This window comes from Trichechus manatus, unplaced genomic scaffold, assembly GCF_000243295.1.
Source record: "Trichechus manatus latirostris isolate Lorelei unplaced genomic scaffold, TriManLat1.0 scaffold00021, whole genome shotgun sequence".
NCBI lineage: Eukaryota > Metazoa > Chordata > Mammalia > Sirenia > Trichechidae > Trichechus > Trichechus manatus.
Genome location: NW_004443957.1, coordinates 20,014,992 through 20,035,453, shown reverse-complemented (window position 1 = coordinate 20,035,453; position 20,462 = coordinate 20,014,992). Strand labels below are relative to the sequence as shown.

The window sequence follows — 20,462 nt, the reverse complement described above, 5'->3', positions numbered from 1 at the left end:
AAAAACTATACTCCAACAAATTTGAAAACCTAGAGGAAATGGATAAATTTCTAGAAACACACTACCTACCCAAACTAACACAAAGGGATGCTGAAAATCTGAACAGACCCATAACAAGTGAAGAGATTGAAAAGGTAATAAAAAAAACCTCCCAACAAAACAAAGCCCCGACCCAGATGGCTTCACTGATGAATTCTACCAAACATTCAGAGAAGAGCTTATACCAGTACTACTCAAACTATTTCAGAACATAGAAAAGGAAGTAACACTTCCAAATTCATTCTATGAAGCCAGCATAACCCTGATACCAAAACCAGGCAAAGATGCCACAAAAAAGGAAAATTACTGACCAATATCTCTCATGAATATAGATGCAAAAATTCTCAACAGGATTCTAGCCAACAGAATTCAACATCATATCAACAAAATAAGACACCACGCCCAAGTAGGATTCATACCAAGTATGCAAGGATGGTTCAACATTAGAAAATCAATCAGCGTAATCCACCACATAAATAAAAGAATCACATGATCATCTCAACTGATGCAGAAAAGGCATTCGACAAAGTCTAACACCTGTTCCTGATAAAAACTCTCAATAAAATAGGTAAAGAAGGGATATTTCTCAACATAATAAAGGGCATCTATGCAAAACCAATGGCCAACATCATTCTTAATGGAGAAAGGCTGAAAACATTCTCCTTGAGAACAGGAACAAGACAAGGATGCCCTTTATCTACCCTCCTGTTTAACATTGTGCTAGAAGTCCTAGCTAGAGCAATAAGGCAAGAAAAGGAAATAAAGGGCATCCAAATTGGTAATGAAGAAGTTACACTGTCCCTGTTTGCAAATGATATGATACTGTACATAGAAAACCCTAAAGACTCCACAAGAAAACTACTGGAACTAATAGAAAGATTCAGCAGAGTAGCACGATACAAGATAAACATACAAAAATCAGTTGAATTCCTATACACCAAAAAAGAGAATGGTGAAAAGGAAATCAGGAAAACAATACCATTTATAATAGCCCCTAAAAAAATAAAATACTTAGGAATAAATGTAACCAGGGATGTAAAAGACCCATACAAGGAAAACTACAAAACACAACTGTAAGAAACTCAAAGAGATCTACATAAATGGAAAAACATACCATGCTCATGGATAGGTAGACGCAACATAGTGAAAAGGACAATTCTACCCAAAGCAATTTACAAATACAATGCAATCCCTATCCAAATACCAACAATATTGTTTAAAGAGATGGAAACACTAATCGTTAACTTTATATGGAAAGGGAAGAAGCCCTGGATAAGTAAAGCACTACTGAAGAAGAATAAAGCAGGAGGACTTGCACTACCAGACCTCAGAACCCACTATACAGCTACGGTAGTCAAAACAGCCTGGTACTGGTACAACAACAGATACATTGACCAAAGAAACAGAATTGAGAACCCAGATGAAAATCCATCCACCTACAGTCACCTGCTCTCTGACAAGGGTCCAAAGTCCATCAAATGGGGAAAAGACCATCTTTTTAACAAATGGTTCTGGCAAAACTGGATGTCTGTCTGCAAAAAAATGAAACAGGACCCATACCTCACAGCATACACAAAAACTAATTCAAAATGGATCAAAGACCTAAATATAAAGCCAAAAACTATAAAGTTCATAGAAGAAACAATAGGATCAATGCTAGAGGCCCTAATGCAAGGCATTAACAGGATACAAACCATCACCAACAACACACAAACTCCAGAAGATAAGCTAGATAACTGGGATCTTCTAAAAATTAAACACTTATGCTCATCAAAAAGACTTCACCAAAAGAGTAAAAAGAGAACCTACAGACTGGGAAAAAATTTTTGGACATTACAAGTCGGACAAAGGTCTAATCTGTAAAATCTACAAGAAAATCCAACACCTCTACAACAAAAAGACAAATAATCCAATTAACAAATGGGCAAAGGAAATGAACAGACACTTCACCAAAGAAGACATTTAAGTGGCCAACAGACACATGAGGAAATGCTCCCGATCACTAGCCATTAGAGAAATGCAAATTAAAACCACAATAAGATACCATCTCACCCTGGCATTACTGGCACAAATCAAACCAAAAGCACTGGAAATAACAAATGTTGGAGAGGCTACTGGGAGATTGGAACTCTTATGCACTGCTGGTGGGAATGCATAATGATACAACCATTTTGGAAAATGACATGGTGCTTCCTTAGAAAGCTAGAAATAGAAATAGTACAGGATCCAGCAATCCCACTCCTAGGAATATATCTTAGAGAAATAAGAGCCATCACACGAATAGACATATGCACACCCATGTTCACTGTAGCATTGTTCACAATAGCAAAAAGATAGAACCAACCTAGATGCCCATCAACAGATGAATGGATAAACAAACTATGGATATACACACAATGGAGTATTATGCAATGATAAAGAACAATGATGAGTCTGTGATTATCTCATAACATGGATGAAACTGGAGGATATTATGCTGAGTGAAATAAGTCAATCACAAAAGGACAAATATAGTCTGAGACATCTACTGTAAAAACTCGTGAAAAAGTTTACACACAAAAAGAAAATCTTTGTTGGTTACGAGGGATGGGGGAGGGAACTAAATAGATAATAGATAAGTGATAACTTTGGTGAAGGGTAAGACAGTACACAATACTGGGGAAGCCAGCACAACGTGTACCAGGAAAGGTCATGGAAGCTCCACAGACACATCCAAACTCCCTGAGGGACTGAATTGCTGGGCGGAGGCCTGTGGGGACCATGGTCTCAGGGAATACCTAGCTCACTTGGCATAACTCAGTTTATAAAGATAAAAATGTCTTACATTCTACCTTGGTGAGTAGAGTCTGGGGTCTTAAAAGCCTGTGAGCAGCCACGTAAGATACTCCACTGTCTTACCCCTTCAGGAGCAAGGAAGAATGAAGAAAACAAGACACAAGGAAAAGATTAGTCCAAAGGACTAATAGACTGACCACTACTACCACGGCCTCCACCAGACTGAGTCCAGTACCACGAGATGGTGCCCAGCTACCACCACTGACTGCTCTGACCGAGATCACAACAAAAGGTCCCACACAGAGCTGGAGAAAAATGTAGAACAAAACTCTAACTCACAAAAGAAGACCAGATTTACTGGCCTGACAGAGACTGGAGAAACCTCGAGAGTATGGCCCCCGGACACCCTTTTAGCTCAGTAATGAAGTAACTCCCAAGGTTCACCCTTCAGCCAAAGATTAGACAGCCCCATAAAACAAAACAAGACCAATGAGGCTCAACAGTCCAGGGACAAGGTCTAGAAGGCAGGAGGGGACAGGAAACTTGGTAATAGGGAACCCAAGGTTGAGAAGGGACAGTGTCGACATGTCGTGGGGTTGTTAACCATTGTCATAAAACAATATGTGTACTAACTGTTTAAGGAGAAACTATTTGTTCTGTAAACCTTCATCTAAAGTACAATAAAAAAAAAATTTATAACAGAAATTAAAAAAAAAACTCCTAGTTTTCCAAATTTTCCCTGTTGCATGACAGACACAAAACACACATTTATTATCAGTATAAATGTTCACTTTTTAAGTCCAGAACTAAGAATTGCAGTGCTAGTAGCTGCTATTAATTCAGTGGCCTATGCCGATTTAATCTGACAAAACATAAGCTTCTAGAATTTTATAAGAAGTTACTACAGAAGTCTTAAGCAAGCCATTTTTATTACATGCATATGACCCATTGGTAAACATTATCAAATCAGCGTTTTGAATAGGAAAATCTGATAAGTCAGGTTGAGGCCTGGTGTCTTCTATTACCATTGTATAATCATTAACATCCATTTGGTCAGGATTTGGCAAGAAAGTAGCAGGATTTAGAAGACTGTATCTCCTCGGCACTATTTGGATTTGATAACAATGCTTGTTCATAACTAGTTTAATGGCACGCTGACAAATGCTGGGTTTTATGCACTTGTAAGATGGCAGTCACTGCATGTGGGACTTGCAAATAAGTCAAATGTCCCAAAGTTAAAGCTTGGGCCTTTTCAACAAGAACGGAGGTGGTTGCTACAGCATGGAATCACACCCAGGCATTCCCAGTTCCATGCCATCTAGAAGAACTAAAAAATAAGCTATTGGTCTATAGGCTAGACCCAACCTTTGAGTTTAATATTCTACTAGCAGCACTTTTATGTTCATGACAAAACAAGTGGAAAGGTTTTTTAAAAATTGGACTCCTCAATGTTGGGGGAGAGGCTATAGCCAATTTCAGTTGTGTCATGGCCTTTTTAGACTCTAGGACCAGACCAGACCAAAGTGTCTGGGGAATTATCATGCAATTTTTCTGTTAGTGCTTTTTCATGTTTTGCAAAAGCTAGAATCCACTGTCTACAATACCCAACTAATCCCCAAAATTGTCTTTGTTTTTTTGTAGTAGGCATTTTCATCTGCAAAAAAAAAAAAAAAAGGAGAATGCTGACTTCTATAACACTTTACGGCCTTCAGCTGACAACAGATGCCTACAACTGTGTGGTACCAAGTCTGCGTTTGACCACTGATGCCCATCTACTCATGCAAGCAACCAGGAAACAGCTGCAGCAGCTCCAGGGGAGTGTGGAATGACAGATCAGAAACTGGAAATAAAATTAGACTGGGCAGTAGCCTGTGTCAGAGTTATAACTTCAAACATGGTGGCTCCTGCACTTTCACGGGCACCTCAACACACATCTCCCCTCAACAGGCCACATACACAAAGACGTGGAAAGCAGGGCTGGCGTCCTCACAAGGGAGGAACCTGCAGAGCTTTCACAGGGATACGCACTGTTCTCATTTGGATTTGCATTCTTTCAGTTTAATCAAACAAACCCTTTCTCATCTGAAAAAGCAAGTTGGAGAGCTTGTTTCCAGTTTCAGAAATTCTTAAGGAGAGAAACTGACTTACCCAGCCTGTTGGGGTATAGGGTGTAGGTGTGGATCCCCAAAGTAGACTCTAAACTCAGCAGAGAATGCCTACTTCAGCATCTAGCACAAATGCTCAGCATTATTTATGGTTCACAATAAATACACAATAGTTATTGCTGCTATTATTTCTCAATCAGAAAGACAGGAAATACTACAGACTTTTACCAAAGAAGTTCACATTTCTATTATTACAAGTATCACTTTATAAATTGTTTATGCCTACCTTCCAGGCTAACGCAAGAACGTCCTGAAGGCAGAGACTGTGCCTTCTACATCTTGCAATTCCTAGACTGCACCTGGTATGGAGCAGGTGCTCAACAAAGGTTGGGCAAGGAAGGGGTGATGTGGGAACTTACAATGACAGAATCGCCAATGATGGCTGACTTTAAAAGTAGCTTATCCTCACACTTGCATGATGCTTCTCCATTTCACTATTAATTCAGTGAAGGACATAGTGTATATGAATAACTAAAATAGAAACGAAAATATGATGAAGGCTACAGCTGAGTCAAAAATGAAGTATATGGGAGTTCAGAGGAGGGACTGACAAATTCCAACTAGGGAGACTGGGAAGGAGACTTCAAAAAAAGGTGGCATTTGAGCTGGGTCTGGAAAAATAAAGAAGATGAAACCCTATGATGTTCCTTTCCTACAAAATTCCTTGAGAGCTGGCCCTTTTCTGGTGTCTTCCTCTTTCTTGGGGGTTAGCTCAGGCAGATCTAGGTGAGTGTGTAACAGGTGAAGAAGGGCCTCACAGTTCTTCTTCTTCAGTGAACTTCACAGTTTTAGGGTCTCAGTGGGTAGCGTCCGACCAGGCATGCTTCCTATACCTACCCTTGCCTTCCCCTGTGAAACTCTCTCAGGCCTTGTTGGATGACAGGCTGACTAACCTGACAAATTCACCCAGGTTAGGGGTGCTAGTGGGTGAAATATCATTTGTCCCCTTATAGAAAACAGTTTGCTCTTTCTGGTAAAATGCCCTGAACCTACAAGAGTGACATTAATGGTAACATTTCTAAGGCAGAGCAGACTCACCCAGAAAATGTCCTTGGACTTAGAGCCTTTGGAGTTACCAAGTCTCCTCAGAGAAATTAGACACCTAAAGAGGGTTTTTTTTTTCCCCTCAATTTTATTTTATTGTTGTTGAGAATATACACAGCAAAACATACACCAATTCAACCATTTCTACATGTACAATTTAGATTGTTACATTCTTCTAGTTGTGCAACCATTCTCACCCTCCTTTTCTGAATTGTTCCTCCCTAATTAACATAAACTCACTGCCCCCTAAGATTCCTATCTAATCTTTTGAGTTGCTATTGTCACATTGATCTCATATATAAAGTTCCTAAGACAGCATAATGCTCAAGGCAGACAATCTTTACTAGTTAAGCTAAACTATTGTTTGGTCTTAAGAAGATTTCAGGGGATAATTTTGGTTTAAGGTTTTAAAGATTATCTCAGGTCAATTGTTTCAGGGGTTTATATACCCTCCATGGCTCCAGAAAGTCTGGAGTCCATGAGAATTTGAAATTCTGTTCTGCATTTTCCCCCTTTTGATCAGGATTCTTCTATGGAATCTTTGATCAAAATGTTCAGTAATGGTAGCTGGGCGCAATCCAGTTCTGGTCTCATGGCAAAGGTGGCAGTTGTTCACGGAGGCAATTAGCCACACATTCCATATGCTCCTCTTATTCCTGACTCTCTTTCTTCCTCTGTTGTTCCAGGTGAATAGAGAACAATTATTGTGCCTTGGACAATCCCTTGCAAGCTTTTAAGACCGCAAGTACTACACAATGAACCAGGGGTAGAACAGAAGCACTAAACATGTAATTAGGCCGATTAACTGGGATGTCCCATAAAACCATGACCCTAAACCTCCAAACCAATGAACCAAATCCCATGAGGTGTTTGGTTGTACATAAACAGCCTCAACAACTACTTTTTTTGGTTGTTGTTGTTGTAAATGTATTTATCATACAACTTCTGCCAATTCAACTTTTTAAAAAATTTTTTTATTGTGCTTTAGGTGAAAGTTTACAGTGCAAATTAGTTTCTCATTAAAAAATCTATACACAAGTTGTTTTGTGACATTGGTTGCAATCCCGGCAATGTGTCAGCACTCTCCGCCTTTCCCCTGACACTCCAGGTTCCCCGTGTCCATTTGTCCAGTTTTTCTGTCCCTTCCTGCCTTCCTATCTTTACTTTTGGATAGCTGTTGCCCATCTGGTCTCATATACTCGATTAAACTAAGAAGCATGTTTCCCAGGTGTGTTATTGTTTGTTTTATAGACATGTCTAATCTTTGGCTGAAAGGTGAACTTTGGGAGTGACTTCAGTTGAGGCCAATTCAACTTTTTACAGGTGTTCAACTTATTGGCAGAAATTACAATAATTGGCTGCACAATCTTACCCTTAATGTGATTTTTCCATCACAACCCCCTTTTTCCCTTCCCTCCCACCCCTAGTAACCACTAATAAACTTTGGTCTCTATATATTTGCCTTTTCTTGTCTTTTTATATAAGTGAGGTTATACAATATTTGTCCTTTTGTGATTGACATTTCTCTCAACATAATGTCTTGAAGCTCCACCCTAAATGTGTTTTGTCTGACTTTCACAATGTTAATTTTTTTTTTTTTTAATGTTAAAAAAACGGGCTTTATTTGACTAGCCAGAAGATCTGGCTATTCAATGTCAAGCCTACATTTCCATACCACTGCAATTGTCTGGAATGAGGAGCAGTTGCCCCCTTTTCAGGCACAGCCGTGCCCAGGCCACCTCAGACATTTAAGATCCCTGCCTGACTCTGCAGTGTGAGGACACAGCTCTGGGCAGAGATGCCCACCTGTTCCAGTGACAAGTGGACCAGGTCAAATCACTAAGCGCTGCTACCAGATTTGTCACAAAGGTGCTTGAAACAGCAGGGTTAAGGTGGCAACATGATAATAATCCTCTCTGGGGACTCACCTCACTTCCCTGTTTTCCCATCCTTCTCTACCACCCCAAGGTACCCAGGTATCATGGTCTGAACTGTGTCCCCCCAAAATATCTGTCAACTTGGCTAGGCCATGATTCCCAGTACTGTGTGGCTGTCTACCATTTTGTGATCTGATGTGATTATCCTATGTGTTGTAAAGCCTAACCTCTATGGTGTGAATGAGGCAGGATTAGAGGCAGTTATGTTAATGAGGTAGGACTCAATCTACAGGATTAGGTTATATCTTCAGTCAACTCTTTCGAGATATAAAAGAGAGAAGTAAACAGAGACGAGAGGGACCTCATGCCAGCAAGAATGAAGAACTAGGAGGGGAGCGTGTCCTTTGGACCCAGGGTCCCTGTGCTGAGAAGCTACTAGACCAGGGGAAGATTGATGATAAGGACCTTCTCCCAGAGCTGACAGAGAGAGACAGCCTTCCCTGGAGCTGGCACCCTGAATTTAGACTTCTAGCCTCCTAGACTGTGAGAGAATAAATTTCTCTTTGTTAAAGCCACAACTTTTGGTATTTCTGTTATAGCAGCACCCGATAACTAAGACACCAGATTTATTTTCATTGCTGGAGGCACCGTATCAATTATCAGGAAGTCACTAGGGAGAAGGAAAACAATGAAATGGCATTATTCTCCCCACTGGCTAGGTGCCTAGCGCTCTATGCTTACCCAACAAAAAGTGAAGCAAGTCAGTTTACTTGAAAAGGCCAGACTCGCTTTCCAATGCATCTTCTCTTCCTCCAGGAGCCCTGCAAACATATCTAACCATTGGGCAACCTCAGGGGAGAGTGGCCCAAGACCAGTTCCATGTTTGCTGTAGTCATCCCTATGCCTCTAACCACAATTTAATGTCTTATTTTCAATTCCTATGGGTTCAGATTCTTTGGCCTAGGTCCATGTTTTTGTTATTTTTTTAATAAAGGAATTTTTTCACATCACAAAACCTAAATAGTTTATTTTAGAAAATAAGCACCATAAAAAAGGATAATACAGTCAAGATCTCCCCAGAGATGATCACTCTTATTAGTTTCATATTTCTCTAACAACAAATACACAACGTATTATTTTCTAATATAAATGGAGTCATATTATACATGATTTTGTAATGTCTTTTCACTTAGCATTCTAAATTGTATACTTCCTCACAACTTCAGATATTCTGTCACTATATTGGCTACACAGCATTCCATTGTATGAACGAACATAATTAATTTAGCTAATTCTCTGTTCTTGGATATTAGTTTGGACAATTTGATAAGACAAGTCTTATGAAATTATTTTTAATACAAACTGAGATCCAGAGTGGGTGAATTGTGAAACTGCACGTACACTCTTCTCTCAGGGCATAAGGATAACAGAATTTTTTTTTAAAGTGGCTCTTCAGAGAAAAATCCCTATGGCTGTCCATTCCCTCTCTTGGTGCGTGACACACAGTGAAAGACTCACTTCATGTGAGAATACAGAATCCACAGGTCAGACTATTTTCACAACTGGCATGATCTGGCAAGCATATCAGAAAATCTGACTTTCCATTCTTTTGTCTTTCATATATAACTCGAGATTCAAAATCAGAAGAAATGTGTGCTTTAGGCAAAATAACTACTTGGCTAAATCAAAACTCCTCCGTCAGAGAAGCATGCACGGCCAGTAACTGCCCTGTCTCGCCTAAGGTAGAAAATGTTCTGTCCTGGAAGTCTGGATCACTTAGTCTCCCAGACACTGTTGAAACAATAACCTACACAACTCCTGCTCCAGCAGCCCAGGCCCTTTCTGACTGAGGTAGCAAGTTCATTTTTACCAGAGAGTCTTGTGAAGACTGCCATGCTGAAGCCAAGGGCATCTGAAGAAGAAAACACAATTTTTTTTTTCCCTAGATATTTTGGTCAGCCTGAAACGGATTTTCTGTTCGAACCACTGTTCTGTTTTTTCCAAAGGAAAAAGTGACTTCTTGAAAGAACTACGGAAAGCAGAAGTCTTTTACTCTTACGTAGAAAAAGATGAAGGTTGGGTTGGGTAGAGAAAGACCTTCCTTTCCAGCTACATGGCTTGGAGCAAGTGTGTTAACCTTGAGGATCCCTGTTTCCTCAACTGCAAAAATAGAGGTAACAGCTACCTCACAGAGGTTACTGTGAAGATTAAACTAGAACATGCTAGTAAAATGCCCAGCACGGTGGCTGGCACATAACTTCCTTTCCTCCTTCCTCTTTGGCCAGCAGTGCTATTCACTCCTGTAGTATATTCACTCATGAAATAAAAAACTGCTAGACGCTGAAGATACAAAGATAAGACACATGCTCCGTCTTTGCATACTGCCTGGCACACAATAAATATTTGTTTAATAGGTTAAGTAGCTCAAAGCCTGCTGGGAAAGGCAGATATGTAATAAATAATTATTATAAACACTTTTGATGCAATGTGAAAAGACTTGCACAGGGTGTCATGAGATCATAGAATAAGCACTGTCTAACTCTGTTTAGGGAAACTGGGGAAGGATTACTGAAGGATGGATTTTGATGGGTGAGTAGAAGTGTTCAGGTGGAATAGAGGAAGGAGAGGGTGGTGGTGGAAAAAAGGTAGACGAAACAGAATTTGTAAAGGTCCAGAGGGAAAAAAAGAGTATGGTATGTTTGGGGAAATAGAAATGAAGCAAGAAAGATAAATTGTGAAAGACTTCTGATGCCATCCCAGGGTGTCTGGGGTTTCACCTTTTGACCAATTCATCTCAGACTTTAATATGCTTAAGAATCATCTGGGGATACAGTTAAAAATGCAGATTCTGATTCAGCAAGTATGCGATAGGGCCTGAGAGTCTGCATTTCTTTCAATGGCTCCAGAACTTGCTTCCAAGGCACCTCTGGGTGAATTTGAACAGCCAACCTTTCAGTTAGTAGCCGAGGGCTTAACTCTTGGCATCACCCAGGGACTCCTGAAGTCTGCATTTCTATGTATCCCCATGTGATGCTGGAGCAACTGGTCTACGGACCCTACAATGAGCAGCAAGGCTTAGAAAAAAAAGAGTCAACAGAGATTCTTAAAGAGGACAGGACATGATCAGATTTATTTACTAGGAAGCTCACTAGGCTCCAGTGTGGCGGATGGACTAGAATTGAAGGTACTTCACACATTCTTACTTAGTGGTGATCACCACAATATCCCTAATGACGTAACACCAGAAGACTGCAGACCCTGATAATTGGACCAGGCCTTAGAGATTGTGTGGCTGAACTCCTTCTCTTTACACAATATGAAAAGGAGCTCTTAAAAGGTGACATGACTGCCCCAGCGTCAGACAGTTAGCTGGTGGCAAGGACGCAGATACATTAACTCAAATCCATTTTTTTAAATAGTTGTAAAATATATATATAACACAGCATCTGCCTATTCAACATCTTCAGGTGTCCAATTTTAACTAAAATCCATTTAAAAAATACCATGTTCTTTCTGCCAACTTCCCCCACTCTATGACATGAATGTACATTCTGAGTTGAACAGTGAGTATACATTGGAATCAAGAAGAAAAACAGATGCAGGAACAGTCCTTGTCCAGCCTTTCAGAATTACGGAGCGCGTGGCATACTGCACATGCCATGTTAGGCAAACTCCGCACGACTGGCAGTCACCTGGCAGAATCTCTGGTTACTAGATTCTATGTGCCCCTTCTTTCATCTTGTCTCTTGAAACATGTAAGAAGTGCAGGTTCCACGTAAATGGCAAGTAGATGAATGCCTGCCTGCTCTGGTGGTGTTCTAAGCCTGCTTTGTACCGACAGGAATGTACAGATGGACCAGCTGGTGGTGGGGTAAAAGGAACTAACAAAGCTCACATGCCTGAAAAACCAAATCAGGTGCCATCAGGTCGATTCTGACTCATAGTGACCCCGTGTGTTTCAGAGTAGAACTGGGCCCATAGGGTTTTCCTGGCTGTGCCCTTTCAGAAGCAGATTGCCAGGCCTTTGCTATACACTGACATACATTATTTAATTCTTATAAGGTATCTACAAAGAATGCATTCTTATTTTGATTTCATACTTCAAGGAAGCGAGGTTCATAGAAAAGGAGAATTGATAAGAAAAAAAAACACAAAAAACAAAGAAATAGTGACATGAAGGCATCAGGGCCAGAGGTATTTGGGAAACGGAGAAGGATCCAGAAAAGCAGAGTCTTTTTAGTTATATCTTATCCACAAGGTCTAACCTCCCAGGGAAACAGAATAGTGAGAAAGAACACACTGACTCAGTGAATTCCAGATGAACAGAGCTGTTTTAAGGAGCCACTTCCAGGCCAAGAGGGCTCTGATTAAAAAGGTTAAAGTAGCATCCACCAGATGCAGTGTTTTGAGCTTACAAACGGGGCTCTCACTCTGTAACAAAAACTAAAAGCTGCTTACTCATGAATCACATGTTCTCCTTTATCTGACACATTGAGAAACAGCTGACTTCAGTCTTTCTTAGATCTTGTAGAAAGGGAGAAGCAACAGGAAAAAAAATTACTATTAACTAGCTAAGTAATTTAAAACCATCTCAGCAAGAATTTTATCCTAAACTTGTGTATTAATTAATGAGAAACTAATTTGCTCTGTAAACTTTCACCTAAATCACACACACAAAAAAATTTTATCCTAGTAAGGATGTACTTTTTCATAAACCGTAGGAGCTGTTAGTTTTATGCTCCATGATCTAATGGAAGACTACGGTGTGGCCAACTTTGAATGAGGGTACTAACAGCTATAAGAAATTTCATCTACTTTGAAGGGGGAGAATTAAGGTTTACAAATTTAGTAACAAAAGACCAAAAAGCAAGACCTTATTTAAAGGTATCTTAAATACCTTACCATCCTTTTACCTTGCTTTATTCCACAATAACAATTCAAACTTATCGACCTAAGTGTGTACTGACCCTGTGCTAAGCACTGCTGTGTGGATTACCTCACTTAATGCTCATGATTCCATGATGTAAGTATTACTATTCTTACAGTTTATAGAGAAAGAGAAGAAAAGCTTAAAGAAGCCAGAATTCCAACTGCTTCAGCAGTCTCACTCGCCCGACAGGTCAAAAACAGTTAGATCCAGGGGGTGAATGAACTATATTGTTGTCAGGGGCAATGTCCAGAAAAGAATTATCCAGAATGCGTGGGTACCCATGGCACATGACCATCATCTAATTGTGCAAGCAAAGGGGCTGTGATAGTAGTCACCTGGAAGTCAAAATTCTTGCTTGGGTAATGATTACTCAGCAATCGGCTGTTGTTATCTTCCCAGCCCCACTCCTGCCCCCATGCCAACATTCTACCAGTGTTGAAACAAGACTACAAACGTGTCTAAGGGGTCCATCTTGCAGCTCCCCTCCCCACTTCTCTCAGGGCAGGAATATTTTCATTAAGTCAGATCTCTAGAGATAGGATCCCTAGAGGGATCAGTTCCTGCTGAAACAGGATTCTCCTTATCCAGCTCTAGTTGCTGTATGCGGTAAAGCCAGGATTGTGATAAAATCCAAGGAGAATTTACTTTGTGGATCTACAGACATTGGGAGAAAGGCAAGGGGCCCTATCTTCTCCCTTCCTGCACTCTGTGGGATAATAGAGACCTCTTCTCTGACTTGAAGGATCCCTGGTGGTGCAGTGGTTAAGCGCTCAGCTGCTAACCAAAAGGTGGGCAGTTTAAACCCACCAGCCGCTCCGTGGGAGTAAGATGTGGCAGTCTGCTTCCATAAAGAGTACAGCCTTAGAAATCCTATGGGGCAGTTCTGCTCTGTCCTACAGGGTCGCTATGAGTCAGAATCAACTCGACAGCAATGGGTTTTGGGTTCTGGCTCTCTGACTTGGAGGTCTGAGACAGGGCAGAGGTGAGACCAACAGAAGCTGCCATTTGGCAATCATACCAGAGAGCAGCAGAGTATATGTGCCTCTTGTTACAGAGAGAAAACCCCACCAATTGCCATCTAATTGATTCCAACTCATGGTGACCCCATGGGTGTCAGAGTAGAACTGTGCTCCATAGGGTTTTCAATGGCTGGTTTTAAGGAAGGAGACTGCCAGGCCTTTCTTCTGAGGCACCTCTGGGTGGACTCGAACCTCTAACCTTTCTGTTAGCAGCCAAGCGTGTTAACCATCTGCATCACTCAGAGACTCCTTATCATAGAGAACTTTTCTCCATTTCAGTAGAGGGAGAACAGATCCCTTTCTGGCCCCAAATGATAGTTACCCATTCTCAGTCATTGGTGTGATGGTTGCAGCCACGAGACCTTCAAGTTTCTTCTTTGAGGAGGCCATGGTCCTGCTGGAAAAAAGTATGGAAAACACAAAATGTAATCCCTTTCTTTCTTTAACGAATGTTAATTAATGATAAAACTCTTGGGCAGGGCAAAGTCCATTTCCAGTTTAGAACTGTAAAATATGCTTACAAGTATGCACACACACAGAGCAAAGGAGAAGGATGTAAAATTTTAGAGTTTAATTCTAATGCGGAGAAAGCTCTTTTTTTTTTTTTTAAAGACAGGGTAGGGTGGAGACAAGAAGAGGGCAATGTCCTAGAAAATACTACCAGAAAGGCCTCCCAGTTTATCTACACAGATGCTTGTGAGGCAATCTGAAACCTCAAAGAGCAGGGGTAAACAACAGCAGACCCAAGAAAGAACCTGCATATAACTCAAGGAGGCCAAGGACAGTGCACACAAAATTACTATTAAATTGAAATATGGTCAAAAAACAAAAAGAGAGACATTCTTTTCTCTCTTCATGTTGCTATTCTTTTATGCTAGAATCACCTAAAATCAGCAATTAGTCTCCAGGTTTCAGCATGATTTACACAGCTATCGTCAGATCTACCTGTTCTCCCATATTCTAATTATGACCAGTTTTACCTTGTCTTCCTAGCTCTAGTATAAATATTTAAACTGCATCACAATTACTTATTCATCTCTCTTACTCAGGCTCCCAGAGGGCAGGAAATAATGCTTTATCTGCCTTTCTTTTCCCTGCACCGAATGCTTCCTCCAACCTACAGGTGCTCAATTAAAATGGGATGAATATGCTGGTGATTGAATGAGGAGTTCAGACTGTGGCTGGATGGCGACTTCCACTGCCCGGGAGCTCACTGCTGAAGAGTCAACCTGACACCACTTGGGCCAGAGGACCTTTCACCATCAGGCAGAGAGTGTACCTGTCCATACCAAAACCAAGCCCATTGCCATGAAGTTGATGCTGACTCATAGTGACCCTAAAGGACAGAGCAGAACTGCTCCCTTGTGTTTCCAAGGCTATAATCTTTACGGAAGTAGACTGGCTGGTGGGTTTGAACTACCGACTTTTCAGTTAGCAGCTGAGTGCTTAACCACTGTACCATCAGGGCTCCTTACTGGTCCATAATCAGTGTAAAAAAACTCAAGAAGTTCAAAACATAGGCAACGAGAGGCACAGAGCCTAGTGGTTAACAGCCTGGATTCCACAGGCAGAGTGCCTGGTTCAATTTCCAGCTCTGCCACTTACTAGTAATGTAAGTTAGTATCATTTATTTACTGTGGTGCATATAAACATAACAAAACATATGCTAACTCAACAATTTCTACACGTACAATTCAGTGACACTGATTATATTCTTCAAGTTGTACAACCATTCTCGCTATCTTCCAAAACATTTCCCCACTATTAAAATAAACTCAGTGCCCCCTAAGCAAAAACTTCACCTCCTACCCCTGGTAACCACTAATAATCTTTGGCTTATATATATTTTCTTATTTCATGTAAGTGAGATCATACAGTGTTTGTCCTTCTGTGACTGAAGAAGTATAGGCAGTCCCCAGATTACGAATGAGTTTCGTTCCTAAGTCTGTGCTTAAATTGAATTTGTACGTAAGTTGGAACAGTTAGGTACCATTTGTATCTAATGGGAGTCAAATGTTTGTCTTTATAGTGTACCTTTCTACGCATAAAAAACATGAAAGAAACACTTCCAGATACAGTAAAACATCTTTAACATAATAATAGAGTAATAATAATAATGTTTTGATGCGCTTCACAAAGTAGCACCCCGTTATTACAAACCATTCTATGTACCTTGAATTTTTAATAGGCTTTACGGGGGTTCGGTTGTAACTACAGGTTGTATGCAAGCTGGATGTTTTTAACCCGGGGACTTCCTGTATTATTATTTTCTGAGCTGTAAGACATAATTCAAAGCCACAAATGCGAAGTCTAACAATTCAAGAAGAAAACAAAATATGATCAGATAATATCTGGTGAAAACTATACAGAAGACTTATACAAAAGGCTTACAGCAAATATAATGTTGTCTACAGGTGTCAAACAAGAGGGGGTATGTTATAGTTCTATGGTCACTGGTACATTTAAAGGAGTTCCTGGGCGGTACAAATGGTTAAGCACTTGGCTACCAATGAAAAGGTTGGTGGTTCAAATCCATCCAAGGCACTTCAGAAGAAAAGCCTGGCAATCTGCTTCTGAAAGATCACAGCCATGAAAACCCTATGGAGCACAGTTCTACTCTGCTACATGAGGAGTCACTATGAGTTGAAACTGACCTGAAAGCAACTTGTTTGTTTTTTTGGGTGCATTTAAAAACCCAATGTCCACTGTACTTACATTACTTACTTGTAATAATTATAAACTACTTTGCTTGGTCTGTTCTCGTTTTAAAACTGTTCATCTCATCTCCCCAAATAGGAGTTTAAACTTCTGAAATAAGGAGATTATATCATCTACTTTTTCTGCTATCCTTCAAGAGTCCTGGCTCAGGTGAGCCCTTGAGGAATACTTGTTGCTTTAGTGGAAGGCCAACACGATACATCCCCTTACAAACAGATATGTTCTTAGGAAGACTTGCTCCTGAAATTAAGCCCAAATTCTGCCTGGAGCTTTGCCCTATATTGTAGGGCAATAAAGGGGAAGCTTACCAGATACATATGACACTAGGGATTTCTCTTTTCCTAGTTTGAAGAATGTGACTAAAATCATGCTGGAGGTTTGGAAAGATAAATGCAATCACCTGGCCCATGGGGAAAAACACGGGACGAGAAGTCCTAAGACATAGCTTCTAATCCTTCATGTGACCACCTGTGCTATAATGGGCAGGTCACTTGGCTTCTCAGTCTTAAAGGCCATTAACATAGGCCCTGTCTAATTCAGAAGAATGTAATGAGTATCAAACAAGATTGATGGTATTATACTTGCTGCATATCTTCACCTGACACTCCTACAGGCATCTCAATTCAAGATCCCCAAAAGTCTTCTAAATGATTTCTTCCCGTTTCAGTAGAGGAATAAGAAGGCCAGCTCTGAAGCCAGACTTCATGGGTGTGCATCCTGGCTCTATGACTTACCAGCTGGGTGACCTTGGGCCAGTTATTTAATCTCTTACTTAACCAGTTATTTATCCCCTTCAGTAAATGAGGATAACTGTAATAATGTTTCATAGGGTTACTGAGAGAATCAAATGAATGAATGTACATAATCAATAACAGTGCCAGACACATAGTAAATACAAGTTAGCCCATCCATGAAGTCTTATTTGATGGCTACAGGACGTTAGCAAGTATTATCACCATTCCCTCACCTGCACCACCTTCCCGGTCATTTCGGCTCTGCTGGTGCCTCCTCTCCAACCCGCAATGCTCTTGTCTATTACGGGATTAAGATTTCTATTCTGTTATCTTCTTCCCTTGCAATCTTTCTTTCCTCCTTTACTGCCCCTCTCAGAACTTACCCCTTTATTACCTCTTATCTAGATCAATGGGCACAACCCCAGGTGCAAAGGGCACAAGAAAGTTTAAGTGGTAAGAGCCCTGAGAACTAGATTCGACATTAAAAAAAGTCCCCCAATTCAAACAGTACTAGGTTGTTCATGCTAAACAGACCACCATATTCTTGTGCTTCGGGCTGCATTCTGTATCAGTTTAGGGCAGTGACATTGATATTCTTAAGATGGGCAGCAGCTCAGACTGGCAGTTTTGTGTCTTTGATGCAAAGAAATCAAATTAACTGCCACTTAAGTGCGGTTTGTTTAGTTAAAAAATTCCAAACATAGGGCCTGTGGGGGTGTGGGATGGGAGCTGGGAATCACTATTCTAATCCCTACTCTCCCCTCCTTCAGTCAACACAGGCTTCCAGTAACACAGATATTTCTAATCTCGTCTTTGCCCTGCTTAGAAAATGCCCACAACTTCTCCTGGTGTGTGTTGTTGTCAGGTGCTGTCGAGTAGATCTCGACTCATAGCAAGCCCATGTGACAGAGTAGAACAGCCCCCTAGGGCTTCCTCGGCTGTAATCTTTACAAAGGAGCCCCGGTGACGGTGACGCAGTGGTTAAGTGCTGGGCTGCTAACTGTAAGGTCGGTGGTTTGAACCCACCAGCCACTCTGTGGGAGAAAGATGTGCCAGTCTGCTTCTGTAAAGATTTAAAAGCCTTGGAAACTTTATGGCGGCAGTTCTACTCTGTCCTACAGGGTCCCTGTGAGTTAGAATTGACTCGCCTGCAATGGGTTTAATCTTTACGAGAGCAGATCGCCAGGTCTTTTCTCCCACAAAGCCTTGGAAACTCTATGCAGCAGTTCTACCTTGTACTATAGGGTTACTACGAGTCGGAAGCAACTCGGCAACAACAGGTGTTTTTTTTTTTTTTGGGGGGGGGTGTTAATCTTTACAGGAGCACATCACCAGGTCTTTCTCCTGAGGAACCACTGGCTGGGTTTGAACCATCAACCTTTCAGTTAGCAGCCACATGCTTTAACCCTTGTGCCACAAGGGCTCTTTCCTTCAATCTAACCAAAGATTAAAACCCACTTTAAAAGCCAGGGAACGTTCCCTGATCCTCCAAGCTGGAAAGAATTCCTTAACCCTTTAGAATCCACCCAAACACTTGACTATTATTTTTTTTTTAACCTAACATCAGAGTTATTACCCAGGCAGCTTTGACTCTACTTTTAGACCGTAAACCATACAGGGGGTAGGAAAAAACTTCAAATTTCTCTTTGCACAGAGCAATATACTAATAACTAAGGTTTCTGACTTTGTGAACTGGGATAAAAAGATGACAGCAACTTTAACAGAATAGTATTTGTAAATTCAACTTTTAAATTTGGGAATGTTATGCTTTGAAATTTGTCATAGCTTGTATAATTCAAAAGCAAATGGTTAAAATGTCCTCCTAGGTAACATCTGATGTGAGTTTAGAATGTTATTACTAAAACACTGGGGAGGGGTATTACTCTTGAAATACTTCTATCCATAGACAAGAACTTTTAGTGCAAAGAATTCAAATCACCGAGGTTAATTTCTTTTTTTTTTTTTTTTAAAGAGCAAAGTTTCAAGAAAAACAAAGGATCTCTGGGAATGGGAGAGGGTTTATCTCGGGACAAGGAGGATGAGAAATACTTGGAGAAGAAGATACAGAAACAGGAAATGAAAAAAAAAAAAAAAAAGCCAAAAGCAGAAATACAATCGTTTTCCCATAAAATAAGGGTGGCTGTATCAAACGTAATCGCTAAACTGCTTCCGGTCAGTTGCTGACTCTGATATTTTGAGAAAAGGAACCTGGAGATCTGGCTATGTGGTCTGGAAAGAACCAGGGGCAGTAGTAGGTCCCTCTGCCCCGTCTGTCAGGGCACTGCCAGGCCAGAAGAGTGTCGCACCCACATCTCCTCTAGTCGACTTCCCAGGTTTAACTGCCTTCCCCTCTTTCTCCGGGTCTGTCACCGCCTCACCCACTCCGGGTTCGCGTCTCCCGCGTCAATCTGCCCGAATTCGCCGGGCAGTCTGTCCGTTTGCGTCCGTCGGTCCACTGCAGCGCCGTCCCGGGCCGCGCTCACCCGAGACACCGTGGATCCGCCTCCGTTGCCGTGGAAGCCGCCGCCACTTGGCGCAGTCCGGCCGCTGGTTACCCGCCGCCCCCGCCGCCTCTTTATTGCCGCCGCCACCGCCCTGGGCCTAAGACCACGTGCCCGCCACGCCCCGGGGCGCCTGGGGATTGTAGTTCTTGCCCTTCCCTCTAAACCCGCCGAGGGCATTGCGCTCACACCGCCGAGCCGCCGGGCCAGGAAAGCCCCGACAGGTGATGCATTTATAGAGTGTGCTTCCTTGTAAGGTACCTAAACGATGTGGGCTGAAGTAGCATCGTTGCACCGCAAGGAAGACCCCAAACTGGGTCTCTGGGAGGGCGTGGCTTAGGCGCACCTCACCTCTGCGGTGCACAGACCTCGCCCGCACTTTCTGCCCCGCGAGTCTTTTCCGCTTGCAGACTGCTTCTTGTGCTCTTTTTGTTTGTTTTCTCCTGCTCAGGGCCCTGCAATAACGCGGGTATTTCGTGGTTCTGGATTTTGAGATTTGTGCTGCTGTTTCAGGCACGTGTCGAGAAGACTGATGCCCATCAGGGATTTGGTTTTCTTCAGGGTGAGCTACTACCCCGATCCTATACACTCATTGTTAAAACAGAGATGAGCGGATAATAAAAGTGGATTAGCTACTAATACAGGAGTTTTCTGACGTAG

At 41.5% G+C, this 20,462-nt stretch overlaps 1 protein-coding gene across 16 annotated transcripts in view; it reads right to left on the bottom strand.

Moving 5' to 3' along the window:
* Nucleotides 1-19,905, bottom strand: part of NPL (N-acetylneuraminate pyruvate lyase) — a 50,018-nt gene extending 30,113 nt beyond the window's left edge. For 6 of the 16 annotated variants that reach the window (XM_023728099.1, XM_023728108.1, XM_023728113.1 and 3 more), the window contains exons 1-2: nt 19,612-19,626; nt 14,172-14,243 (exon numbers count right to left, since the gene is read on the bottom strand). In XM_023728099.1, the coding sequence (XP_023583867.1) occupies nt 14,172-14,243; nt 19,612-19,613 (74 nt within the window). In that variant the 5' untranslated portion in view covers nt 19,614-19,626. The other 10 variants (XM_004372896.2, XM_023728111.1, XM_023728103.1 and 7 more) reach the window with 9 other exon arrangements.
* Nucleotides 19,906-20,462: the final 557 nt, after the last annotated feature.